At 36.2% G+C, this 27,890-nt stretch overlaps 2 protein-coding genes across 3 annotated transcripts; both read right to left on the bottom strand.

Annotated features, from left to right (window-relative positions):
• Positions 1 to 1,052: 1,052 nt before the first annotated feature.
• LOC146137924 (VWFA and cache domain-containing protein 1-like) lies at positions 1,053 to 14,582 on the bottom strand. Of its 2 annotated transcripts, none has more exons than XM_083394855.1 (22): positions 14,355 to 14,582; positions 14,125 to 14,187; positions 12,349 to 12,510; positions 11,746 to 11,954; positions 11,268 to 11,427; positions 10,850 to 10,997; positions 10,588 to 10,659; positions 9,106 to 9,243; positions 8,854 to 8,915; positions 7,759 to 7,897; positions 7,434 to 7,580; positions 6,848 to 6,965; positions 5,551 to 5,662; positions 5,135 to 5,300; positions 4,428 to 4,561; positions 3,898 to 4,076; positions 3,322 to 3,432; positions 2,917 to 3,045; positions 2,649 to 2,838; positions 2,243 to 2,419; positions 2,030 to 2,130; positions 1,053 to 1,298 (listed from the first exon to the last, which is right to left on the bottom strand). In XM_083394855.1, the coding sequence occupies exons 1-22, from the start codon at positions 14,502 to 14,504 to the stop codon at positions 1,076 to 1,078; spliced, it is 3,090 nt and encodes a 1,029-aa protein (XP_083250981.1). In that variant the 5' UTR covers positions 14,505 to 14,582; the 3' UTR covers positions 1,053 to 1,075. The 2 variants fall into 2 exon arrangements, with proteins under 2 accessions (XP_083250981.1, XP_083250982.1); XM_083394856.1 differs by having other exon boundaries at positions 9,106 to 9,240.
• A 467-nt stretch (positions 14,583 to 15,049) lies between these two features.
• LOC146137923 (VWFA and cache domain-containing protein 1-like) lies at positions 15,050 to 18,699 on the bottom strand. The gene is made up of 6 exons (XM_083394475.1): positions 18,472 to 18,699; positions 18,242 to 18,304; positions 16,466 to 16,627; positions 15,863 to 16,071; positions 15,378 to 15,544; positions 15,050 to 15,075 (listed from the first exon to the last, which is right to left on the bottom strand). The coding sequence occupies exons 1-6, from the start codon at positions 18,619 to 18,621 to the stop codon at positions 15,050 to 15,052; spliced, it is 777 nt and encodes a 258-aa protein (XP_083250601.1). The 5' UTR covers positions 18,622 to 18,699.
• Positions 18,700 to 27,890: the final 9,191 nt, after the last annotated feature.

The raw sequence follows: 27,890 nt of genomic DNA, 5'->3' as shown, positions 1-27,890 counted from the left end.
AATGGCTACTTCCGTACTGCGAACTTGTAGTAGTTTTCCGACCATTGTTACGTAATAATTGGCTTTCTTATGTAAAGCTGTTGGTTGTTGGCGCGTTTCACCGTTTTATACGCGGCAAAATGTTTGTATATTTAAAGTAGGGGTCGCCAATCTACGGCCCTCGACCCGCCGCCTCTTTGACAACTAGACACGAGTCCATTTTAAATACTTTTTGACTATTTTAACTTAGTACGGGCGAAAAATTTTCGCGCTGCGCGAATGATCTTTCTACGTCCAGTTTGTTTACGTTTTGATGCTGTCTTTGGACTAGATCAGCGCTTCTTTACCGTTGGGACGTGGAAGGCTGCCAAGTGTGTCGCGGACAAACGGAAAACGTATTCAAAAATATTAGACATATATTTTTTAACGGTAAATAAAAACTAGCAGGAAATTTAAAAGAAATGCCGTTATACCCCAAAAAATCGCGCTCGCTTCGATCGCCAGGTGCGCCCGGACTTCAAAACATTAACAAACACTATTACACTTTTCATTATTAGTATGGATAAAAAAAATCCGAGGCCCGCCTGATTCACAGTTGTTCTAACATTTTTCTAAGTTAACATTTTGCGCGGCCCACAGAGACATTTATGAGTTTGGTTGCGGCCCGCGACTAGAAAAGGATTTGAAGTCTTGGTGCAGAAAGATATGAATTTTTCCTGGTAATGACATAACCTGGTGAAATAATGTATGTATAAATTCCAATAGTGAATGTATGTTAGGCAACCTAAAATATCACTGACAGCTTATCGAATCGAAAGTGAAGACAATATGATGTTAGACAACGATTAATATAATACTTTACTGTAAAGCAAGATGAGGGGGGCGATATGAAATAATATTGAGCCCAAGGGGGCACTAGTGTAAAAAAGGTTGGGAAACGAAAAATTTTGTTCATGTAAAATTTGTCACGATTACTCAGCTCAAGGATTATTTGTACAAGTGTATTTTTTACTATTTCAAGTGTAAACTGTCACTGAAGTAAATAGTAATAGTTTTATGTTCTTACCGAACGTCCAACGGAAGCACCGCTCTTCCACTACCTGCAGCACATGAAGATGATTGCAAGCAAAATCAAACCCACCACGACGCACACCACAATAATTGTGATATTCGTGGATTGGCCGCCGGCATTGGCGGTGCTGTTTCGGGGTACGGTAAAAGCAATGTTGTAACACTTGCCAAGAGTGGTTAAGTCAACTGGAGGTGTACCGACTTTTGTAAGATCGACCTGATCCGGGGTGCACGGCGGGGGTGTCGAACTGAAAAAGGGGAGCAGGTTGTACGGTTAAAACAGAAATCGCTGTAAAACCATGTATGTATCGAAACCGCCAATTTTGTCAAAAGTCGAAAGAAAATATAGCAGATACCTACTACTTTAGAATAGTAGGATATTTTGAATTTAATATTGAATATAGTTACATTGCCCCAAATTGTGCGTTATAGCGGCATACTAAATTCCTAGTGTGCATTTGTCACATGGTCATTCTATATTTTATTATTTTGTTTAGATCCTTCGTGACACAAATATGTCAACTTCAGGTTGAATAAAAAAGCGTCATACATTGAGGCCAATTATTTATCCCCAAACAGGCAGAAAAAAATACCTTCGTGTTTTGTATGAATAAATGAAATTGATTTTATATCGACTTTCATCCAGATATTAACAGAATTTAAAATGAAGCAACAAAGCTTTCCTTTTTAGAAGAAGTAAAAATCCCCGCCTTTATGTTTAGTAAAAAATTATAATTAAAAATCAGTACAGTGGAACCGCGATCTTGATAAATATTTTATATGTGAAACAATAACTGTTTTACTACCACAAGGGTGTTATACTAGAAACTATTTATCAGGGTTGCCTATGCAAACCTAATTAGTTTTGGCCTCGTGGATAATCCGGAAACCTGGAAGTAACATGAATGGTTATAAAACAGTGGCTGTCTTAGTTGGAAGAAACAACAACTTCAAATGTGACAAAGCGTGTATTTCTTACCCGTCAATTAGGTATTGGTTTTCGCACGGGTGAAATGCTCCATTATAGGTGGTGCATGGACATGAGCAGTTAGTGTAAGCAGACGATGAGCAGGTTGGCGTCTGGAACAAAAAAATTGAACTACTATCTAAATGAACTCCATGTAATTAAAAAAAAAATTTTTTAAAAAGCTAACGCAGCTTTGCAAACATATATTTTAAAGAAGTTACTTACATCCGCGTTGTATGATTGAGTGCATCTACAACTTGATATGACAAAGTTCGAACATCGCTTTGAAGATTTGTCGACCATGAGCATAAGCGCGTTGGTGCCCTCTACCGGCTTCAACTCGAAATAATAGCAGTCGGGGTAGAAGGTCCGACCGATGTACGTGCTTTGGTTGGCAGAAATCTTAAACAAGCGGCAAGTTTTAAAAATACCAAGATATGATAAAAAGTCTACATTGTAAACGAACAAACTGTAAGATACAAAATATGTAAATTTCATTCAATTATTTTTAGTTCGAAATGAATATCAACCTATCGTTTTACTGTGATCTGTGGTCGAAACACATTATCCATGTCACCGTGTGTTACATAAAATACTTAGCAGATCCCTGATTAATATACGAGCGTTTTACCGTAAAGGTTTTTTGAATCAGGCCGTTTTCAATATTAGAGCATTGAGCCGGCTTCAGAATGTTAGCGGCGAATAAGGCGGCGGCCAGGTTTTTGTCCTCTGCAGCGATATGTCTGTTAAATGCTGTTTCAGGAGCTTTCAGGAAAGAAGGCGAAGCAATCACGAATCCGGAGTGATCAATCACCAAACACCTGCCGAACGAAGAATGTTTGAAATAATATGTTTAATAATAAAAAAGTTAAGGTTAAAGTTTTAGTGATCGCACTCACGAGTATCGACTTGTTTCGTTGCAGAATGGATAGAGCTGTGAGAGAATCTGGATGAAGTATGGCGTCACAATGTCAACTCCCATTGCTCCAATCAGCTTATCCTTGATTGGATCATGGACACCACCTTGTCTGTTTTTTAGTTTTAGTAAATGTGTTATTAAACAGCAACATGAATAAACAATACAGCCAAAAATGTTGTACAATTTGGATAGATTATATTATCAAGAAACTACTGAAAAATGTTTTTGTTTTTAAATAGGATAGCAAAACAGGAAAAAAGTAAAACTGTCAAGAGTAGGCGCGAATTATAAATGCGTTTTATTGCATCAACTAGCAGCTGTGGCTACTGGGACACATTATTATATTGTTTGGCTTATCGTGAGGGTCGCGGTGCATTTCGCTTACCTTCCCTCAAACAGAGCTCGACAAAGAGAGATCACACTGAGTGTACTGGCCGCGTCACGGTACGGTGGAGTTACAACGTACTTGTCACGGTTTGCTAGCGTGTATTCGTACCTGGATTTAAAGAAATAATTTTTATTGACTAAAACGATAAACACTCGGGGGGGCATAAAGCAGGATATGTTTGATAATATAGGCTGGGTTATATCTCAACGTTCACAGCAAATTGATAAGTGGCTACTTTGACAAACAAAAGTTGAAACACAGTGAACCTTTCCAATATTATTTAGACTTTCCTGTCTTGGTCAAAGTCAGTCATTAATAAAATCTAGTCATTTAAAAGAGAAATATGTATTTCGCCTTAAAATAAGGCATCATCGCCGTCTCTTAATTAGAACGAAGACCATGGCAGGACAGTCTGAAAATATTTGCTCCCTTATGAAGTCATTGTCGTCATTTACGTGTACGGGCGGCAAATATATCTTCATTTTTTACACATCAGTTTGCCACACTGACACCTTGCTTCCTAAAATCCTTTAGATTATTATTGATGAGAATCAAGCCTATGAATTAACTCACCAGGATCGCGTGGTTGGATCAAAATTGCTGGGCAACTGAGTCCCCGGAAAGATGCGGATCATGCCTTCCTTTGTGGCTACGTATCTCCAGAAGACGTTTTTACTCAAGTCGTCCTCATCAATCTTCTTCCAAAGTTCCTCTGCTTTGTAAGTGGCCACCACCTCATTTTTCACGCCAGCCTGACATGTAAAATTAGTGATTTCATAATTCACTTATATAAATCTACAAAACCAAACGGGTAGGTTATATTCCATGCAGTGATGCAGTGATGCAGTGATTATTTTCCAATTGAATAACATATTTTAGTTTTACAATTGATAAAAACTAAATAGACTATTTTGTTTTAATGAAAAAAAATTGATTTTTTGGTAAGAGTAAAAAGTATTCTTAAAATTATTCCTTTTAAAAGGCTTTGAGAGTGCAAGCCAGACAGTAATTGGAGAAAGGTCACAGCTGCTATAGATTTGGAATAGGCATTAAACGCTTTTCATAACGATGTACCTAAGTTAAACGAACCGACAACCGCATACCTTTAAAACGGTACTACTCGTCTTTCCCTCCATGTAGTTTTCCATTTTTGTAACGTCATTTACCGTCTCAGGAACAGAAATATATTGCTCAGGGTCTTTGAAGGCCCTCGCTGCCAGAGCAACTGAGCTTTGGTCTGCAGCAAAATGATAAAAGTTGAAGAAAAACTCAACAACAGATTGTTTATTTTGTTTCAAAGCTAATTGTGGCCCGATAAATTTTCTTAGGTCCTAAACGTTATAAAATGCACATTGTGACGTTTTAAGGAGCAGACATACATGTTGGATATAACATAGCGAACAGTGAGAAATTTTGGCAGATCCGAAAAGCTATTAACATTTTGGCTTTTGGCACCATATTGCAGGAACGTACTGTATATTTCGTTTCAGTCATGGCATAATCACGCCGTTCTACTGGGAGAGGTTACCCGCCGTCCCTCAGCCACGTGCTCTGTAGTCACATGTCTCTAACTATCTATTGTGCTGTGCGTTAATCTTATACTAATGTAAATAAGCGACTACTCCAATAAATGCTCGACCTAACCCTGATATGATAAATATACTTATGTCCTAAACATTACATTAGATATAACAGCATGCATTTTGTTATTACTAATTTCGACAAAATCCATGTGGGAAAAAATGTTTAAGCCGAATCAGGCGTGGAATAATTGACTTATTTCCGCATTACATGCATTGAACACTCTAACCCTTTGAGCAAAAGTTGTTTCCATGATAACACTGTTGCTTAGGTTGAACCAGGTCGAGTCGATGATATAGAAAGGAATCTGAGGGAAGAGAGCCGAGATTTTGAAGCAAGACTTGTTGATCGTTGTCAGCCAAAACCAGGCAAAGCGAAAATTCAGTTCCTGAAATCTAAAAACATCGATATAATAATTCAACAGCATGGCAAACCAAAATACCACGTTGGAAGTCGTAAACAATTTTGTACAACGATAACAAACCCAATATTTAAGACAAGTACCGGTACGCCAAAATAGAATTAAACCGATACTGAAAAACTACAAACCCGAAGATTTACAAATGTTATACGTTTCACGATTTAATGGCAGCAATATATATATATGGCGAAACAACAACCGTCAAAAATTATTGATTTTCAAACCTGTTTCCAGTAGTATGTGGATTGCACTCGAACCTTCCTCACCGGATAATTTGTGCTGTCGCCTTGGGGAAGTATTCGGGTGGACATGAAGGTTTTGTTACCTGACCCGCCGCTGAATAGGATTAAACATGTTGTAGAACAGGGGTCGGAAATCTTTTCAATTGAAAAAGCCATAAAAGCCGAATATTTTTTGGTTGTATTTCCATGAGAGTCTTGTTATGTATTTCAACATCTAATTCTAAAGTAAACGCGAAAAAGTACTGTGGCTAAGTTTGCAAAACTTCGGTTACTGAGTTTCATCAAATCGGCTAACAGCCACGAAAAAACAGACCGAGAAAAATTTTGCTATTACCCATAGTTTGAAAGGGTTCATGGTCGCGTGGAGTTTTATTCAAGTGTTATTAAACTTGTTAAAAAAATACAGTTTGGAAGGAGTCATGGCCGCGTGGAGTTTTATTCATGCCATGATAATAAATGATAGCTCAGATCTATTTGCGAGCAAGATTACTTTATCATAAGAGCCATATGACGGTATTCAAAGAGCCCTAAATGGCTCGAGAGCCAAAGCTTCTCTACCCTTGTTAAAGAATGAGTGTACAATTTAAAACAATGAACTGCGGTAAATTAACTTCGTGAAACATTGAACTGCGATAAATTAACTTTTGTTGCTGGATCCCGGGCTATAAATATGGTTAATTAGGGACCCTTCAATATATTTGAATGTGTTCACGTATGAATGGGATCTGACAAAACGGTGACTCGTCAGTATATTGTGTATAATATAGCCTACGGCCCAAATGAAACTTCTCAGTGTAGCATAACTTGTATGAAAAATGCTAGGCGATAATTGCCCAGGTTTGCAAGACGTTATGCCTTTCATTTCTTCTACCAGTTATTATATCCTTTCATTGGACGAACTTTATCTTTTATTGGGCAAACTTTGGAACTTCATAAATCTTTGTTTTCACATTCTGTTTTCTGACAGCTGTACGTTACCAGGCCAAACTGGGCGCAAAATAGGTAAAAAGCCAACAACAATGTATTTTTGGTTTTGCACTGTTGCTATGAGGTATCGGTTCCTATTTTATAATTTCTGATAAACCTACATAGTTACACGCGTTGCAGATAATAGTGGAGATAATTCAATAGTATTTATAATGGTTAAATCATTTCGTGTTTTTGTGGGTAAATTATTCGACATTAAAGGTTTTGTGGCGCTGGGTTAGCGCAAGGTTCGAAATATTAAAACATTCGTAACTTTTATTGGCTTCCTAACCAAACTCTAATACTCGTTTACCTCTTCATTGATGAAAATACAGAAAGGAATTGCGGGTCCGACTCAAATGCGGTTACTTCGACAAACAATGGTTCGCCCGTGGTCACGGTGGGAAATAAGGGATGGTTGATGACCAGACCTAAAATTCAAGTATACTTATCTAATAAATGTATCGTAAAACAAAACTGTCAATACCGAGGTGATTACTAAAATATATATTTTAATATTATACAGTTTCACTTAATTTTTACATGTTTACATAAATGTTAGCTAAGCAGTGATTGACTGACAGCCACCCGCTGCTTTTTTAGATTCCACTAGTTTTGGATTCCACTAATATAAATTGAAACCTATAACGGAACATGTGTTTCAGAATTTGGAATTTACTAATAAGTTAAAAACGCAATGTTAGTTATATGGCACTTCTCATGCCACTAAGATAAACTTAGAAACCCATGAATGTCGATAACGAGTTATGGACGATATAAAATGAAATCTGTTAAGCTACGTACGGTGGGCCTGCAAATTTACTGTAAAATCCTAAACAGTTAACAATTCGAAAACTTAGGTCTCAGGAACATCTTTCCTTACTATAAGCATACATTACCTTTCTTATTAATAACAAATGAGTAAAAGAGTTCAGTTGGTTTAAAGAAACTTGATTCGGCCAACAGCTCTTCGATAGTTATGTCCACTGCGGCAACTCCTATTAGATTGCTTGTATAAACTGGCAAAGCTGCCGTGATCATCAACCCTGGTAAAACAATAATAGAATAGACTAATAGACAAAGTAAATTGCCTGGATTTATCCTGTACAATGAAGTACAGGCCTACAAAAATGCAAATATTTAATAAAAACATTTCCTAATATTGGTTGATAAATAATAATAATCAAAAAAATAATATGACATTTCAATACATTATTCCATTACCTAAACCCCAGCCATCAAGATAAGGTACTGTCCACACTGGTTTTGTAATTCGCTGTCCTTGAATTGAAAAGAAATTGTAATATGACGCCATTTTATTTCGCAAATTCGAAGGTGTTGAAATTGCTGTATATTGGCTTTGCTGCAAATAGCACGGAAATAGTTATTAAAATCATCTTTATTTAATGAAATCAAAACAATAACCCAATGTTTTAGAGAAACCCGAACTTTAACTTGTTAAAAAGCGGTTAACTCCAGCATGACCTTACAACTTGTGTTTAATGCAATGTCCGAATTTTCCTTCTTTGATTAGTATTTAAATAAAAAGTTGTTTGGCGATTAGTACAATGAAAAGCATAGGATAACTTTTATTCGTTAACTCTATTTTATCAGACTTGTAAATTATTTTTGAATAAATGTAAAATCATAAAAGTGTTTCGAGATAAACTTTATATCTCAGATAACTCACAAAAAAGTGACATACGTTACAACAGTGCAAAAAATGAATGAAAATATGTTCATTTCAGTAAGCAAAACGTTTTTTTGAGATATTTCAATAATGAGCGGTTTGGCATTTAATACGTCACGAAACTTAGATGAAATACGGGTTACAGTTCAATACAATCATTCTCTACATTTATTAAACGATTTTTTAGGTTTAACGCAACTCTTATTGTTTCCGAACCGTAACTTTTTAATCGGTTTTGAAAATAAATTTAGTCGAACCGGAACTGAAACGAAAGTTTTAAATTCACCCTAATCGAAAAAATTTAATAAATGAAATTTTTCTATACATATATAAAATTAGGAAAATAATGCAACAAACCTTCATTTTTTTTAATAGAGTTTCAGATCCTATTTTGAGTAAATTTAGCCTACCATGGTCTTTTATAAATAACAATATATTCTATTTTTACTTGTGGTCGAAATGAGTAATAGTGCAACCTAACGTGTTACGCTGGAGTCACCTGCATTTCTTTATTGAATTTTTTTTACCACCATCAATTCAAGCTATAACAGACATCAAAGATGAAACAAAATATCCATTATGCTAAAAACTTTCAACAGATTATCATCAAAACAATGGAATAGTCAAACCTTGTTATCGGATCCAACCTCTATCTCCGTGGATTTTGCCATATTCTGCAAAACTGTTGAGTCTGAAAAAAATTTAACTATATTTAAGACAGATGAAATAAAATACCGTACTTTTGTTTACTTTTAATTAAGAAAATTCAAAACGTTTAACTTATAAAAGAAATAAATAACAAAAGTTTATTTAGAGGGTTGTAAAAAATTTAACACATGGGATGTTATGCCACACGTTTGAAAACAAAAATAAACACGAACCTACGCCAGATCCAAGACCATACGTCATTATAATCACTGAATTGTTAAGGTTCCGGTTCCTATAGGTTATGGTTTGGTAAATGTTGCTTGTTGAATCGCTTGGTTTCCCGTCCGACATAAACAGCATAACCTTATCTGCTGTAACAAATTGCGCTATTAAGCAAAATCGTGAATAGTTTGAGAGGAAGGTTATCCTAGATGACACGTTACCTAAGCTGGTCCATTGCGAAAATATTTTACGAAATTAGGGAAGTTTCTGTCTCAAATTTTTCTTATTCTATGTAATTCAGTATTTATTGCTTTTGTAAACAAATCATTTTACTGAACGTTTTTTTAAACATTTTTTAACACGGTACTTTCATTACCAGACTTAGTAATACAGTTGTTTTCAATTATCCTGCACCACTTAACGTATGCACACCATATCTTCTTTAAATGATGATGAAATTGTCCAAACCCAAACGCAACCCCGAAATCCCCAAACCACTGCTATAAACAGTTACATATAAATCATTAATTTTTTTTTATTTTTAGTTAATTGCCGGCAGTTGATTTTTTGTCCTTTTTGTTAATTGTTTGTGTTGCTAATTAAGTGTTAGGGCCTAATAAAAAAGTTTGGGTTTATTAGGATTTGCAGTTAGTTTCAATTTATAAACGCACATATTCTGTTAACTTCCGGATGGTGTTTCATTTGGTGGAAACTTATGGAAAAATTAATGAACCCTGAATTATAGAATAGGCTAATCCCTAAAAAACTTAATAATAGGCTACGCATTAGGCACAACAAAAAGCAATTGATGTATCAAAAAATAGTACGCTCTATAAACCATCTATTTTAGGTTTCACAAGTTTTTTCAATAAAAAAAATCCGGAAGTAGTTAATTTGAATTTTTTGACGCATTGCACAATAAGCCCTTGCTTTGTTGCACTTATAACCACGAAATACGTTTTGAATATCAGTCACCCGAATGAAAGGGATAACCATATTAAAACTTTTGTTGTTAATTTACACTTATTTCAACACGAACTTGTTTATATAAACGTAAAAAAATTGGTGAGAGACGTTTAACTGTATTTTAATTAACTGTTTTGTTCCTTGACAAATTCAGGTTATTTTCTTATCGTATTCATCTAAAAACGTATATATTAAAGCATTGTTTCTGTCCCATGACAAATCATGTTGTACACAGCCCAGATTTTTATCAAACTATTTAACAAAAAAGTAAAAAAAGCTATAGGCAAATTTAAAAGTTTTGCTAAAGTATTTATCAAAGAGTTATGAGGCACAATATTACTTAAAATTATTGTTATCCTTTTTTGGACAATTTGAAAAATTATTGATAATTTGAAGAAACTCCTCCATTACAGGCAATCTTTCTTTTTAACAGTTTGCCCGGAAGGAAATTGTGGAATTCTATACATTGTCACCAGTGTAGTCAACAGCCAAAACCATAGTGTAAATTATCCATTAAATTGTCCAACCTTCAGTGTCGTCTTTGACCAGATCAAAAAATGTGAATGCTGCTTGCAATGCTGCCACAAATCTTGTTCCACCTGAAATATATACAGGAAAGTTTTAAATTTGCATGACAAAGTCTATCAAACGTAAATATTGTTTACGAGACACTATTTCCAGCATTACATAATTTGCAGGTTTAATAAAACGTTACGATAGACATATTTATACAACAAAAAATTAGAGTTAAATAAATTCCAATGATTTGCGGACAACATTGAAGTTTACCGCTTGGATAAATATCGTCGATGTGCTCTTTAACGAGCTTTTTGTTCTTTGGCGTTGCCTGGGCGAAGCTTGTTCTGTAACAGGTGCCGTTTGGGATCTCACTGGCCGTGAAGAGTTCAGCACTCGACGAAAAAGCGATAAAAGCAAACTTAAAAAAATTGTTTTCATTAAAGCATTAAATTCAGCTATCTGGCTTAAATGTATACATCGGAATTCAAAGTAACGCATAATAACGTTAGGTTTGTTTATTTGACACATTTAGACTGGCATCCATTCAACGAACCCAGAAACAAACAAAAACAGTTAGGATTCATTAAAAATACAATAGTTTTGTTTATTTTTACAGTATTTTTACATTAACACAAGTATGATATTCATTTACACAAAAATCAAGTATGTACAGTATCCTACAACAAACCTTGTCATAGGGATTTAAAGTGTCTATCACTGTTTTCGCAGCTTCTATTGCAAGTTTCATGTACGACACTCCTTTATATTCTTGACTCATTGAACCGCTTCGGTCTATAACGATGACAACTTGCTTCGGTATTGGAACATTGGCTTGCACGTACCACGGTCTGCATCAGGAAAACAAATATTTTGTTAGAAAATACATCTTCAAATTTGTTTGCCAAACGATGCATGGTGTGTTTCAAGGCTTTAACCCGGACGAATGCCCTATAAAGACAGGTCGTATCACTTTTAACATTTTATCGTTCACAATTTAAACAAGTTCCGGCAGTCGGAAATGAGAAAAACACTTCTAAAAATTTACAATAGAAAAAACAGAACATTTTTACGACTGCAGCAATAAAATGACCTGAAAATTTGCTTGATGTAGCAATCCTCATTAAAAGATATCAAGCAAAATTATATTTCCTAAATCACCATTAGACCTGAAGCGATTGTCAAAGTTTCCGCATTTCGTCGCTTTGGTGGCGGGAAATTGTGTTGTGACGCCCTGCTCACTTCCGAAATACTGCCACTTCATGGAAGGGACGCTGGCAAGATTGTCCATACAAGCCCTGCTGAAACCACTTTGCAATCTAGTGGACGAGCTCGGTGCGTTGGACGAAATCAACTCACAAACTTGAGAAGTCGAAACCTGAAAGAAATGAAACTACTGTCGTGCTCTATGGTTATTTACAGGGGAGCACAACCCCTGTGATATTCTAAAACTTCATTTTATTGAATTTGCTGACATACGGTGTCCTTGCTTACTTTTACGTATTAGATTAAAATAAAGTTAAAAATTCCAATGGTGTTGTTACGTTGCAAAAACAACGCATTACACAGCACTAATGCATTGTATCAGTATTTAATATGATACTTATTTAATGTCTGGGGTAAGAGAGTAAGGCGACGAACCAATACGAAAAGGGGCTGTGGAAAGAAAAGTTTTGAAACACTGATGTATAAATTATTTTACAATGAAGGTATGAAGCAGTCTTTACCAGCCCAAACGAGAAATTTTGACCACTAAGTAATCTCACGCTTACAGGTTGTTTAAATCGCGTATCATGTTCCAGTTGTCCTGATGGTATTAGGCAGCATTTATAAGAAGGTGAGCTCGTTCCACTGTACGACGACCGAACTGCAGTTGCCAATTTCTTCACGGCCTCTGTCCGGCTTTGAAACTTGCGCTCGAAAGCGCTGCTCATCTGAAATTTGGAAATAAATAGCAGCGAATGAAATGGTGACACTTGACAAATTTTAACTGTCATTCTTCTTTTAAAACTCCAAAAATTAGTAAAACCAAATTTGTTTTTCGCAAATTAGCAATGTTGTTTTGTAGATCTGATTAATATCGAAGTATAAATTTTACCTAATAGGGCATTTATCAATCAATGCGAGCAACTTCTAAGAAATACAACAATTATGTGGATTATTATTAGAGATATCTGATAGAATTGTATATGAGCCGATACCCGATTCTATAAGTGGTAGTATTGACATTCATTCGACACCAGTACGTTCCGCTGATCGATTACCAAATAAAAGCTGCATTTCGGCCGTTGCGGTCCAATGCATATAGCTGTCTACCTTTCCGAGGATTTTCGCCGTAAATTATAAGATTACGAGAATACTAACAATAACAATACGCTTTTTATGCTTACGCAATAGCCTAATATCTTTAAAACCTTTAGGTTAACGTTAACCTATTGTCATATTAAGAACTTTGCTTACTTTATAACAGTAATGACAACTTTGGTAGGCTATGTTATCGGACGGTTGTATTTCACTGTCAAAATTTCGTATCGGACATCCCTAATCAACATGTTAAACGTTAGTGGATGGGAAACAACGTCACTGTTAACGCAATATGTTCACCAATAACCCATTTTATGTATAGCACTCAACTACGATTAAACGACAAAAGGCAATGACTTCTTGCCATCTGGCACGCCAACAAATAAAAGATTTCCCAATTTGCGTTTACTGGCATCAAGTGACTTTTTCTTGTTGAGGTGTCAGTTAAAAGGTAGAGATAAGCAGGTTGCTGATTTGCTGATGAGTGCTTAACTGCTGGAGTTTCGCATGACTTGCTGTCGATCAGGTTACTTAAGCAACCAAACCAACGGTTCGTATCTGACGTTTGCCTAAACTCAGTTAGCCATGCGGTTAATTTGTGAACAATAACGTCCTTTTGGCTTAGGGCAAGTGATATGAGGTGTTAGGGTTGATATTTCTTCACATCAAAGTCAAGAGGCAAATAATATAAGGCTATCACCCACTGTAGTTTTATACAATTGAAACCTTATTTAACGTCCTGTCTTGCAAATACGATTTAACTAAATTGCTTGTCATTATCACTACATTACGCATTTAAAGAAAATGCCTACAACTTGGTTAGAGGTGAGTCATCTCAGATTAAATGCGGACGGTACTATTGTGTAGCCTAGAATGACGTACCTATTTTTAACTGCGTCAGGTAAATGTTCATGTTTACAACCTGCTTTGTTGTTGCGTTGGGTTACACGGTAGGCCTAAAATAAAAATCCACTAGGTATTGTCGCCTGTCGGTAAATTTCAATTGATAAGCCAGCAAAAAAAGCTTTCAACGCAAACCAGATTAGGGCAATGTTAAGCAACAAACACAGGGCATATAAATTATTTAATCACTTCACGTTAGCAATGCTTTAAACATATTTCGCCCTTGGAGTTATAAACAAGCACATTTAGGACACAAGATGTTTACTAGTTTAGTTGCAGAAAACTATTTTTTTTCCTAACCACAATTAATTAGTTAAAAAATAGTTTTTGCTTGTACTTACCGCGTTTAGCAAATCAAATCCCAGCAGGTCAATGCGGTCGTAAGGCAAAGTATCAAGATAATTCTGAAATAAAACGCGTGCATAAAATATTTATGGGAACAGTTAACATCTAACTAAAGGTGAAAAATAAATGTCACCAGGACGAACAAACACATCTCAACTCAAACCAAAAGAGCAAAAAATTAGGCATGATAGCGTATATAGGTAACTATCGCATAATTGAAGCCCACCTGCAATTCTTTAAACTTCAGTGATTGTTCAGTCAATTCTTTGACCTTTGTGGACAACAGGTTGGGATCAGCCTGACTTATTACAGTCGTGGCAGATGCAAACCCTGTTAGAAAACAGATGAGCAGTGCAGCTTGCGCCCGTGCAATCATTAGTCTGACAATCGAATTTTGCAACAATAAATAAATATAAATAAATAAAAAATCTATAAAACAAAATGTGTTTAGAATCATGCGTAAAGCGGCAACGCAGACGACAATGCTAGCTCCAAAGAACTTCTACATGCTGCCTGAACGCACAATCCTTGAATGAGCGTGTTTACCAAAATTTTGGGTGATATACGTTGCTCGTGACATGCGTAACCGTGGGGAATCACCCACAAAAACGCAAAACAGTCATGGGCACTCAGTTGTAAAGTTCTAAGTAGTTTTCCACTGTCGCCCTGATTCAGGCCGAAATATCTGGGTAAACTTTCAGGTTTTTGTTGAATTTAAAAGGTTAATGGAAACACACATATTTAGGTGAAAAAATATTTTTATTTTCGATCTATTCGCGAGATTAAAGCTCCATTCAGTAAATATTGCCGTTGCCACAATACTGAGGAACACATAATTAATTAAGAAACCCTTGTTTGTACAGGTTTACAACTTAAAAAATAAATATGCCTAATAATGAACTGTATAAGTCCACTGTAGCATTATTCGTTCGATATTTTGGGCAACCCTTTAAAAACAAAAATACTTTTTATTCAAAAACACTAATGTCGGCCTTTTACATCGATTGAGATTCTTAAATAAAACGACAACTGTTCGCTTTAAAGTTCATTCTCCACATTGTAGCTTGTGCTGTATAATTGCTGGTCGCTCGCCAGTCTGTAACAGGGACAACTGTATAACCACACTGCGTGTACACTGCTTTGTTTATGCGTGCTTCTGATTGCTTTGTTTATGCGTGCTTCTGTATTTTTACATTAACACAAGTATGATATTCATTTACACAAAAATCAAGTATGTACAGTATCCTACAACAAACCTTGTCATAGGGATTTAAAGTGTCTATCACTGTTTTCGCAGCTTCTATTGCAAGTTTCATGTACGACACTCCTTTATATTCTTGACTCATTGAACCGCTTCGGTCTATAACGATGACAACTTGCTTCGGTATTGGAACATTGGCTTGCACGTACCACGGTCTGCATCAGGAAAACAAATATTTTGTTAGAAAATACATCTTCAAATTTGTTTGCCAAACGATGCATGGTGTGTTTCAAGGCTTTAACCCGGACGAATGCCCTATAAAGACAGGTCGTATCACTTTTAACATTTTATCGTTCACAATTTAAACAAGTTCCGGCAGTCGGAAATGAGAAAAACACTTCTAAAAATTTACAATAGAAAAAACAGAACATTTTTACGACTGCAGCAATAAAATGACCTGAAAATTTGCTTGATGTAGCAATCCTCATTAAAAGATATCAAGCAAAATTATATTTCCTAAATCACCATTAGACCTGAAGCGATTGTCAAAGTTTCCGCATTTCGTCGCTTTGGTGGCGGGAAATTGTGTTGTGACGCCCTGCTCACTTCCGAAATACTGCCACTTCATGGAAGGGACGCTGGCAAGATTGTCCATACAAGCCCTGCTGAAACCACTTTGCAATCTAGTGGACGAGCTCGGTGCGTTGGACGAAATCAACTCACAAACTTGAGAAGTCGAAACCTGAAAGAAATGAAACTACTGTCGTGCTCTATGGTTATTTACAGGGGAGCACAACCCCTGTGATATTCTAAAACTTCATTTTATTGAATTTGCTGACATACGGTGTCCTTGCTCACTTTTACGTATTAGATTAAAATAAAGTTAAAAATTCCAATGGTGTTGTTACGTTGCAAAAACAACGCATTACACAGCACTAATGCATTGTATCAGTATTTAATATGATACTTATTTAATGTCTGGGGTAAGAGAGTAAGGCGACGAACCAATACGAAAAGGGGCTGTGGAAAGAAAAGTTTTGAAACACTGATGTATAAATTATTTTACAATGAAGGTATGAAGCAGTCTTTACCAGCCCAAACGAGAAATTTTGACCACTAAGTAATCTCACGCTTACAGGTTGTTTAAATCGCGTATCATGTTCCAGTTGTCCTGATGGTATTAGGCAGCATTTATAAGAAGGTGAGCTCGTTCCACTGTACGACGACCGAACTGCAGTTGCCAATTTCTTCACGGCCTCTGTCCGGCTTTGAAACTTGCGCTCGAAAGCGCTGCTCATCTGAAATTTGGAAATAAATAGCAGCGAATGAAATGGTGACACTTGACAAATTTTAACTGTCATTCTTCTTTTAAAACTCCAAAAATTAGTAAAACCAAATTTGTTTTTCGCAAATTAGCAATGTTGTTTTGTAGATCTGATTAATATCGAAGTATAAATTTTACCTAATAGGGCATTTATCAATCAATACGAGCAACTTCTAAGAAATACAACAATTATGTGGATTATTATTAGAGATATCTGATAGAATTGTATATGAGCCGATACCCGATTCTATAAGTGGTAGTATTGACATTCATTCGACACCAGTACGTTCCGCTGATCGATTACCAAATAAAAGCTGCATTTCGGCCGTTGCGGTCCAATGCATATAGCTGTCTACCTTTCCGAGGATTTTCGCCGTAAATTATAAGATTACGAGAATACTAACAATAACAATACGCTTTTTATGCTTACGCAATAGCCTAATATCTTTAAAACCTTTAGGTTAACGTTAACCTATTGTCATATTAAGAACTTTGCTTACTTTATAACAGTAATGACAACTTTGGTAGGCTATGTTATCGGACGGTTGTATTTCACTGTCAAAATTTCGTATCGGACATCCCTAATCAACATGTTAAACGTTAGTGGATGGGAAACAACGTCACTGTTAACGCAATATGTTCACCAATAACCCATTTTATGTATAGCACTCAACTACGATTAAACGACAAAAGGCAATGACTTCTTGCCATCTGGCACGCCAACAAATAAAAGATTTCCCAATTTGCGTTTACTGGCATCAAGTGACTTTTTCTTGTTGAGGTGTCAGTTAAAAGGTAGAGATAAGCAGGTTGCTGATTTGCTGATGAGTGCTTAACTGCTGGAGTTTCGCATGACTTGCTGTCGATCAGGTTACTTAAGCAACCAAACCAACGGTTCGTATCTGACGTTTGCCTAAACTCAGTTAGCCATGCGGTTAATTTGTGAACAATAACGTCCTTTTGGCTTAGGGCAAGTGATATGAGGTGTTAGGGTTGATATTTCTTCACATCAAAGTCAAGAGGCAAATAATATAAGGCTATCACCCACTGTAGTTTTATACAATTGAAACCTTATTTAACGTCCTGTCTTGCAAATACGATTTAACTAAATTGCTTGTCATTATCACTACATTACGCATTTAAAGAAAATGCCTACAACTTGGTTAGAGGTGAGTCATCTCAGATTAAATGCGGACGGTACTATTGTGTAGCCTAGAATGACGTACCTATTTTTAACTGCGTCAGGTAAATGTTCATGTTTACAACCTGCTTTGTTGTTGCGTTGGGTTACACGGTAGGCCTAAAATAAAAATCCACTAGGTATTGTCGCCTGTCGGTAAATTTCAATTGATAAGCCAGCAAAAAAAGCTTTCAACGCAAACCAGATTAGGGCAATGTTAAGCAACAAACACAGGGCATATAAATTATTTAATCACTTCACGTTAGCAATGCTTTAAACATATTTCGCCCTTGGAGTTATAAACAAGCACATTTAGGACACAAGATGTTTACTAGTTTAGTTGCAGAAAACTATTTTTTTTCCTAACCACAATTAATTAGTTAAAAAATAGTTTTTGCTTGTACTTACCGCGTTTAGCAAATCAAATCCCAGCAGGTCAATGCGGTCGTAAGGCAAAGTATCAAGATAATTCTGAAATAAAACGCGTGCATAAAATATTTATGGGAACAGTTAACATCTAACTAAAGGTGAAAAATAAATGTCACCAGGACGAACAAACACATCTCAACTCAAACCACAAGAGCAAAAAATTAGGCATGATAGCGTATATAGGTAACTATCGCATAATTGAAGCCCACCTGCAATTCTTTAAACTTCAGTGATTGTTCAGTCAATTCTTTGACCTTTGTGGACAACAGGTTGGGATCAGCCTGACTTATTACAGTCGTGGCAGATGCAAACCCTGTTAGAAAACAGATGAGCAGTGCAGCTTGCGCCCGTGCAATCATTAGTCTGACAATCGAATTTTGCAACAATAAATAAATATAAATAAATAAAAAATCTATAAAACAAAATGTGTTTAGAATCATGCGTAAAGCGGCAACGCAGACGACAATGCTAGCTCCAAAGAACTTCTACATGCTGCCTGAACGCACAATCCTTGAATGAGCGTGTTTACCAAAATTTTGGGTGATATACGTTGCTCGTGACATGCGTAACCGTGGGGAATCACCCACAAAAACGCAAAACAGTCATGGGCACTCAGTTGTAAAGTTCTAAGTAGTTTTCCACTGTCGCCCTGATTCAGGCCGAAATAACTGGGTAAACTTTCAGGTTTTTGTTGAATTTAAAAGGTTAATGGAAACACACATATTTAGGTGAAAAAATATTTTTATTTTCGATCTATTCGCGAGATTAAAGCTCCATTCAGTAAATATTGCCGTTGCCACAATACTGAGGAACACATAATTAATTAAGAAACCCTTGTTTGTACAGGTTTACAACTTAAAAAATAAATATGCCTAATAATGAACTGTATAAGTCCACTGTAGCATTATTCGTTCGATATTTTGGGCAACCCTTTAAAAACAAAAATACTTTTTATTCAAAAACACTAATGTCGGCCTTTTACATCGATTGAGATTCTTAAATAAAACGACAACTGTTCGCTTTAAAGTTCATTCTCCACATTGTAGCTTGTGCTGTATAATTGCTGGTCGCTCGCCAGTCTGTAACTGGGACAACTGTATAACCACACTGCGTGTACACTGCTTTGTTTATGCGTGCTTCTGATTCAAGCCAACTTAAATGTCGCGTAGATTTGGTAACGGTTTGTCAAAGAACAACTTAATATTAATAACTGAATATTGGTTTCTGTTGAACACTAAGCTCAAAACTTTGCAATCAGTAAACAAGGTTTTGATTAACCCTTGTTCCTCAGTGTTTTCCTACGTGATACAGCGTTTATGTACGCGGTGCAAGGCGTCATTTCCGGACACTAACCAACTGTTGCAATGTCCACAATAAACGGCATACACATCAGCGTTACGTCTAATAGGTAACACAACAGAGTTGATTGGTTTCCCTCGGCCAAATGTCGCCTTCTACCTAATGCTTCGACAATACTATTTCTTAATTATCCTTACGGGGAGCATTACTGTATAGCTGGCTAAAAGATTAGCGCCACGCAAATGTTATCTAACGCAACCAATGTTTAGTGCAAGACCCCGAACTGTATTTTCAGACAGTAAAAACATGTGTCAAACAAAATTTTTTTTTTCGGCCACATAACAAAATTAATGTCACTAAAATCAATTTACTTTGGCAGTGATCAAATGCTATATAAGTTTCTGTATTAGGCTTTGTAGCAGATTAACAAGCACAGTGTACATATGTCTGTAAATTGTTCGCAGTGTTGCAATACGTGTGTTACGTTTGTCATTAAAGCAAAGTGGTACTAGTAGTTTTCCACGTCACATAATTCCGCTCATTTTGTGCCCCCAGGCAACTTTTCGCTCAAAGCAGTTTCATTTCCGCTTTTTATAAATTTTTGCCTTGACTTTGAATAACGCTGTCGACTTACTGACATAAATCTGCAATAATTCATCTAAAACTTACTTGCAGCGGTAAACTCTATAGTTTTTATAGTTTAAAAGGCCTATTTTTTAATAGTCTTGTGTATTTTGTATCACATTTTTCTAATCGTGCGTCTTATTGCCCCTCGATAATTAGAATTTGAAAAACTTAACAGTATAAAGGCGTTTTTGCTTTGCGCGAATCGATAAAATCTTCATAATATAGCTTTTGTATTGAAAGTAGCATTTCTCTAACCTATATTTTACCATAATAAACGAACGGAGTAGAAATGAACAAACTGCGTAGAGATAACTTCTTTCTAGTTTCACGTTTAAAAATAACTTTGTTACGTCAAATTTTGATGTTTTAAAAAAACAAAAAACAACAGGTCTGTAAAACAAAAATTTTTAGAATAAACCATATACAAGGCGGCACTTCATAGTAATCCATTCTAGCTCCAAACACTTCTATATCCTGCCTGAATGCACCATCCTTGAATGTCTGAAAATTTTGGGCTGATATGTGTAGCTGTAGCACATAAAACGCGTCATTGGGGGGGGGGGGGAATCTCCTACTCAAATGCCTGAATTGAATGCTAAAGTTGTAAGTAGTTTTCCACTGGGGCCTGCTTAGAGCAGGACGAACCAACCCAAAACATTTTCAGATTCTTTACAAAACTTCATCCAAAAGGTTGCGAAAGGGTAAACTGATATGCGGAAAAATGTTGTTTTTGCGAACTTCCGAATTTCGTCAATCCAATTATTATCTATAGACGTTGTGGTAGTAAAGGTGTGTTGATGTTTTTGTAATAATCGGCAAGATGGTATCATGTTTCGATTCATTGTTGTTACTTCTATTCTTCCCCTTGTTGGGTGTGCCACGTTTATTGACGCGTTGCAATGCGTCATTTCCGGGAAAGCCACCATCTGGTCGAGTTACTATAAAAATTGAACACACATAAACAAAAGCAACCAATACCTGGTTAATTACAGGACAAAGTTTAGTGTGAGCCAGTTTACATGGAATTACAATCTTAAGAGTTAATTTACTGTGGTAGTTTGATGCAATCTGAAATGCTTGCTTGTTTAGCATATTCATCTATACATATGTAAATTCCCGCCTTGCCTTTGCATCTTATATATACACACAAACACAAGTAACCATTATCGTTTAAAGTCATTTGGTGTGCCATTTGACATGTAAGCAACGTGATGCTATAGTTTTTTTTCGGTTAACCCTCAGTTTAGCCGACTAAAGGCATTTTATAAAATGCATAAGCTAAATTACATAGCGAATTTAGTGTCGCACACGAATCATACATGACGTTTTGTGTCGTCATCAGACATCGTGATGTGGCCACACACTTTGGTAGTGATCTTGTGATCAACATCAGCGCGTTGCTTACGTACTGTTATCAGTATTAATAGCAACATTATGAAGTATTGAAGAATGACGTTTGTTCTATCATGGTTTATAACAGTGGACCTCGACCATTTTTTCTTAATGGTGTGGCTGTTTTGGATGTCCCGCCCAAAACTTCTCATTTCAGCGTATACCTTAATTTAAAACAAATATGCAACGGCAGTATATAATTACGCGCCTCAGAATAAAAAGCAGGGGAGGGTAATAGGACCAGGATTAGTCGTTTATCATGAAATTGGGCGGCTGTAGTACACCGAAAAGCCATCGCAGACTCACCGAATCTGTCGATCAACGATGCAAGCAAGGCTACATAAACGATTGTCAACATAACGTATAACGGCCGTTATCATGATGCCACACACCCGGATGCTCGCATAATGTCACATATCCCGCCGTTCGCGTCAAATATACCGTCAATATTGTTGCGTTATCGCTTATATGTCGGTGTACATTGCTCGTATATAGAAATAAATTAAAAGTGTGTATATTTTACATTTAGACGCCTAGTAATGCGACATCGGTTATGACTAAACCCCTTCTATAGGTAAGTCTCCTTAAACGTTTTTAGCAAACTTCATGTACTTATCTAAAACGTATCACTGAATATATTACATATATTATAGTTTTTTCCCACGCCTGTAAATCCCGATCATTGAACCCATGTATTGACTATTTTGTGACAGGGGCGGCAAATGACGGACAGAAAATACCTTGGAGTGCCGAGTCAAAAAGGTGATTTGAAATACACATCATAGTGTGATTTATATTGAAAGAAAGCTGAATTTTTCCTTGTTTTAACAAGTTGGAATAGGTGGGGATGCCTTGCAGATGTTTTACTTTAAGATAACATTTTAAAACAAAGAAATAACTCAAAGGCCTATTATTGCTTAAAATGTGTTATGGAAATTGCTTCGCGGGCTGGCCCACGGCTATATTTTACCCAGGTCTTATGAAACGAACGTCGGTATAATTTATTCACGTTTGGCTAAAGCAAACACTAACCGAACTTTGCGTAATAATCGGTTTTCAACTAAAAACTATTTAACACCTTGTGAACTATTTAACACCATGCGAAACTTTTTTAAACCTTATTTGTTAATCCTCCCTTATTTTAGTTCAAGGCATCCGGTGTACTATACATTGTGTACAGTTTGTATGGGCTGGTGGAACTCCAGAAAAACTTGATCACAGAATATACGCATTAAAAAATATTTTGTATCCGTTAATTGCTACTTGTTGGCCCGTGTCTTGGGTTGATTATATATAACCCCTGATCAAACTAACCGCAACGATATAGTTCAAAAATACAATTGCTTTACATATTCTTTCAAATTTGACCAATGAGGTAATTTACCTTTTTCTGGTTATAAACGTTGTGATTGATCGCTTATCGTAACTGAGTTGTGCAAAAGTGGGAAAAACAAAAGTACAAGCAAAATCACATACTTGTGGATTAATCAACAAGAAAAAAATGATTTCCTGGGGTAATAAATTTAGGAATCTGCTTCGTTCGATATAGGTATGCTGTACATGTTGGTATTCCAACGCATCCAAGTTACAGCAACCTGAAAAATGTCTAACAATAGCTGTTTTGTTATCGCTGCACTCGGAAAAATTGTATTGGAAAATTTCTGGAAAGTGATAACGCCTAGGGCGGAAAAACCTGATTGCGTTATGCGTACGTGTAAAACTCCAAGTCCAGGTATTTAATAATAATCTACCGTATCAAAAATAATTCCAGGCATAAGTAATACAAGCGTGCAGAATGATCAGGAAAGTGCAAGTTGCATTGTTAGTTTGTTTTTTAAGTGGATTCGTCTGTTCTTCCACCTTAATATCCCGAGCCGATTCGAATCTGCTAGCTAACAAGGTCAAGGAATTGACTGAACGTTCGCTGAAGTACAAGGAAATGCATGTAAGTTACACTTGATTTCGAAACTAAAGTAATCAGTACGCTTGCTCAAAGCATCAAAATAAAAGGCAGGTAAATATGCTCTGTAAGTCAAATCAGCTCAATATTTTCTTCACGCTTAGACCTGCGATCAGTGGCTGGCTTGATTAGGTTTTTGTAGCTTGCAATAGTATATACATTACAGTTTAAGTTTATAATAAAACATGGCTTTAAAGGTAAATGTATCCTGAAGAGATACAGCCTTGCATCTGTCATATTCGCGTCGCAAATCTTTAGCATGTTTTTATTTTTTCAGGATTATATGGAAACTCTGAACTTCAGTGGTTATGATTTACAGGGTGTTGAATTGCTGGACACAGTAAGTGCATACCAAACCAAGTACGGTAGGTTTTTTCCAACCCTGAGACCTATGTAGGTTATATCAAGTATAGTCGAGCAGCATAAGCAGATCTCGTATAATATATATAAGCAGATCTCGTTCCCTTCCCTGGACTTTTAAAACGCGATTATTAGTATTATTTGTTAAGTGTAGTATGTATTACCAATGGAGGTTAAAATTTATATATTAACCATTGCCCCCAGTGGCGTATCCAGGGAGGGTTGATGGGTTCTTACCCTCCTTTTTTTAAGTGATATTATCGTTTTTTGTTCTTGTTTGTTACGGTTTAACAAACTGTTCGAAGCGACGTACTTTTTAAGTAGTTGGGTCACGCGCCTTCATCTAATGAGAAACCAAAATCGAGCGCAAAACGCCAAACTTGGCAGATATCTCTTGGAAAATATGGATTAATTAAATCATTTCGTGCTGCTTTCCGAACTAGCCCAATAGAAGCCTAAGGATTCTAAAACATTTTATTAAAGAATCTGTATACGTTTTAGTGTAGGCCTACCACATAACTTGTTTGGCTAACATTAAGTAAAATAACATAGCAGGGAAATTGAAATATTGTACAACAAATTATTTAAATAAAACGTAAATCTGCTAGCGTTGTTTAAAGACAATTTAAAATATGACACAACCCTGCTTCATTAGGTTAAAGTAACTATCCAAATGTAATTTACATTTATAAGTGTCGCCTGGTTTAAAGATTTTTGAATTGTCGACGATAAAATCTTTGTATTGCACAACATTTTAGGTGGAACTAACTACCTCGTTGCACTAAACGCAGCATTCGATTTTTTTGAGTTTGGCAAAAGCATTAAAAAGGGTAAGTTTACTTTTAAAAGACATTTATTTTCAAAATATTTTAGCGCAAGTATTGTTGACATCTTGTTATACGAAATATAGATATTCTTCACATTTCAGTCTCTTGCGTTTAAAACGTCTTTTTCACAGCGGATAAAGTCATACTGTTTATGTCGGACAGCCAACCAAACAACGCGGTTCAGGATATTTACAACACCATTACCACAAGAAATGCCAACAATTCAGTTCTGATACTGACATACGGTCTTGGAAATAGCTTTGGTATGACAATTTGTTTTTTCTCAACTTTGTTTCCCATTATTAGTTGTTCTCCTACAAAACAACTCTCAGTAATACAACAACATTACAAAGGTTATAAATGTGTAGATTTATCACCTTCCATGTATTCTTTTTTGAAACGTTTTGTCGTACTTGCCACACACCAAGCAATAAACTTTTATTAGTATTTATTCGTTTAGTTATTTTATTAGTATCAGCAACCCCCAATGTCAATTGCTATATTTTTTGTTACAATGATTTTAAAAGCTCATGTCAAGGGACGGGGGGCATATATCTGCAAGTGTATTAATATCGCTTTTGAGTTCAGATATGAAACTATATTGTTGTGCGACACCCCTGGAAAATTTAAAATGAGGCACTACTCCGTCACTAAGCAGAATTTGAACCATCGATTGTCGTGATAATCCACACAACAAGTCGAAAATCTTGCAGTGCCAATAATCTTTGGTTTGGAGCCGGGATTTCGAGCGGACACGTCTTTAAGCTCTAAGTATTGAAGTGCTGCGGCTCGCGATTCGTAGTCGATGTGATGTAATTTATTGTTTGGTTAAGATCTAAGTGCATCTGCCACAAATTTGTTTTCTTTCTGCGATGTGCTGTAGGCTGCATCCGTACTTGAGTTGGCATTTGTAAAAATATGCCGTTTTCGCTTTAAAGGTTTGTGGTCGGTAAATGCTGTAAACCTACGCCGTTCGGAAATGTACCCGAACATGTCGGCCATCAAGATGGCAGGAATTGAATTTCTTCGGTTTTAAAACTCCACTAAAATTCTTCGGTTTTAAAACTCCACCAACATGCTGTTGCAGAACGCTACCAATAACTTATTTTCGGTACATCCACTGTAAGTGCTGCTTCCGAACTAGCCCGAGGGTTTATTACCGAAAAAGCATTGGCGAGAGCGTGCATGGCTGCAAAATGCGCATTACACTGGAGCGCTCCAAGCAAGGGTGTTTTGGGAGGGTTTCAATCGTTTGCGATTCATAAAATGTTGTCATAACGTTGACATGTGAAAATATAAAGCGATGATAAAAATGATCATTATTACAAATTCGTGCAGTCCTTGAACAACGTACAAAGATTTCTAGATAAACAATTTTTACACTTAGAGAAAGTGATGCTGTTTCCTTCTTGTTGATGTCTTTGAAAGTCAAATTATGGAATTCCGAACATGTATTTGTTTGCCATATTCACTAACTAATGTTGCACGGAGAAACAGTTGTTGCAAATTTTATGTGTATTAGGATAGACGAGCTAGTCACTATTATAAAAGACGACGAATATAAGGTCTTCCCAAACCGTATTCATGAGTAGCTGAAATGTATTTTGAGCTTGAAAATGCTTATAAATTCAAAAAACCGATGGACGTTTTGATTGCTGTTTTTAGAACTCTTTTTGTCCCTGTAAGTTGATGATAGCCGAGCACTAGTTTATTTGTTGACAATATATTTCCACCAGACAAAAGCGCATAAATATCTTCAAATGACCAATCCGGCTATCTCGTGTATACTGGGTTCTGGGAAGGATTTAAGTCGACGAAAATCCTTACAAAGGCCCCGTCCACCAGATGAATGTAATGACGATCAACAGCTTGAAGAACGCCAACTGATTTTCATATCAAACATATTGCAAAGTTCAGATTTTAGTATGTGGTGCTCCACATGTCAAAGTGTGCTTCCAGTAAATTGTGGACTGCAAGTCTGAAAAACTCTATTAGTATGTCACTGTTGCGTTTCAGCTTTATTAATGTGTTTTACCATTTGTTATTGTGTTCAACCCTGAAGGCGCTTGTGACGATGTGTCCATACTAGTGACAATGTAAAATTTGCGTCCAAAAAATATTGAGTGCTGCGCTATAAGGATATCATGCAGCTCCTCAAAGATGGTACTTTCATTTGCTATCAACAAATAAGATCCTTATTATTCATGTCGACGCTTGTCTTGTTGGCTCAATTCAATACTTCCGTGGACCAGAAAATTGTAGCAAAAAAAAGAAAATTGTAGCCCTAAGGTTTTTCAAAAACTTCCGGTCGCCGACTTGATCGTGCACGTTATATGTGAAGGGGATATATGTTGTTGATCTTTTTACGAATGCTACTGTGGTACAAGCAAATAGCTTTATTTTATTTGTGAGGTTTTCCGAAACGACGAAGTAGTATCATTATAAATTATTCGTTTCAGAGAGAAATTTGCTTCGGCCTGCTGTAACCACATGCAATGGTTTACAGTCCAATGTTAACATTTTCAAATAACCAGCTTTTAAATCCCGTCATCTACGTGCATTACTTACCTTGTTACAAATGTGATTTGTAAGAGTTTCGGGGTGACCAGTAAGGCGATGACATTTATTACACGACCGCCGTCCGGTCGTATGCCGCCGCAAAAATACCGCACTATAGAACCGATTAAAAAGGCACGATAAAAATGAGAAAACGGCACCCAAGGAGAGCTTCAATAAATCCTGTTTGGTAAAGTGTGGCTACGCCTACACATATCATAAGGCAAAACTCTTAATGCGTTTTAAATATCAACCGTGTGGAAACTGCTTATTTAAAATCAGTGCCTAATGGAAGATAACAGTGCCATACTGCCATTCTTTTCAGATCCGACCACTTTTGTATAAAATGGCGCGAATGACAGAAGCAGAGGTTGATGTGATTTAGGATTCCTACATCATTCAGAAACAACAAGGTTAGTATAAGATATACATTTGTTAACCTAAATACAGCTTCTTTAGATACATATTTGGAATAGCTATAATAATCAAGCATTGGTTTCGTTTGTTTAGTTCGTAAAACAACTAAGCATGGCGCTAAACAATTCATGAAAACAAAATATAAAAAATAGTGTTAAAGAAGAAAAAAGTTTTAAAAGTGCATTCAAGA

The sequence above is a fragment of the Ascidiella aspersa genome, chromosome 7 (assembly GCF_963924565.1).
Source record: "Ascidiella aspersa chromosome 7, kaAscAspe10.2, whole genome shotgun sequence".
NCBI lineage: Eukaryota > Metazoa > Chordata > Ascidiacea > Phlebobranchia > Ascidiidae > Ascidiella > Ascidiella aspersa.
The sequence above is the reverse complement of the archived record's forward strand: the minus strand, read 5'-3'. Positions and strand labels throughout refer to the sequence as shown.

What these genes read in the sequence shown, in the direction of transcription:
- LOC146137923 (XM_083394475.1), bottom strand. Translation starts at nt 18,621, where the DNA reads ATGATTGCACGGGCGCAAGCTGCACTGCTCATCTGTTTTCTAACAGGG. An exon ending in GATTTGATTTGCTAAACGCG is followed by an intron (nt 16,628 to 18,241) that starts GTAAGTACAAGC and finishes TCCAAATTTCAG; the next exon opens with ATGAGCAGCGCTTTCGAGCG. An exon ending in TCCCTATGACAAGGTTTGTT is followed by an intron (nt 15,076 to 15,377) that starts GTAGGATACTGT and finishes TTGTTTTTAAAG; the next exon opens with GGTTGCCCAAAATATCGAAC.
- LOC146137924 (XM_083394855.1), bottom strand. Translation starts at nt 14,504, where the DNA reads ATGATTGCACGGGCGCAAGCTGCACTGCTCATCTGTTTTCTAACAGGG. An exon ending in TGAAGTTTAAAGAATTGCAG is followed by an intron (nt 14,188 to 14,354) that starts GTGGGCTTCAAT and finishes GTTTTATTTCAG; the next exon opens with AATTATCTTGATACTTTGCC. An exon ending in GGTCAAAGACGACACTGAAG is followed by an intron (nt 9,244 to 10,587) that starts GTTGGACAATTT and finishes AATTTGTTACAG; the next exon opens with CAGATAAGGTTATGCTGTTT.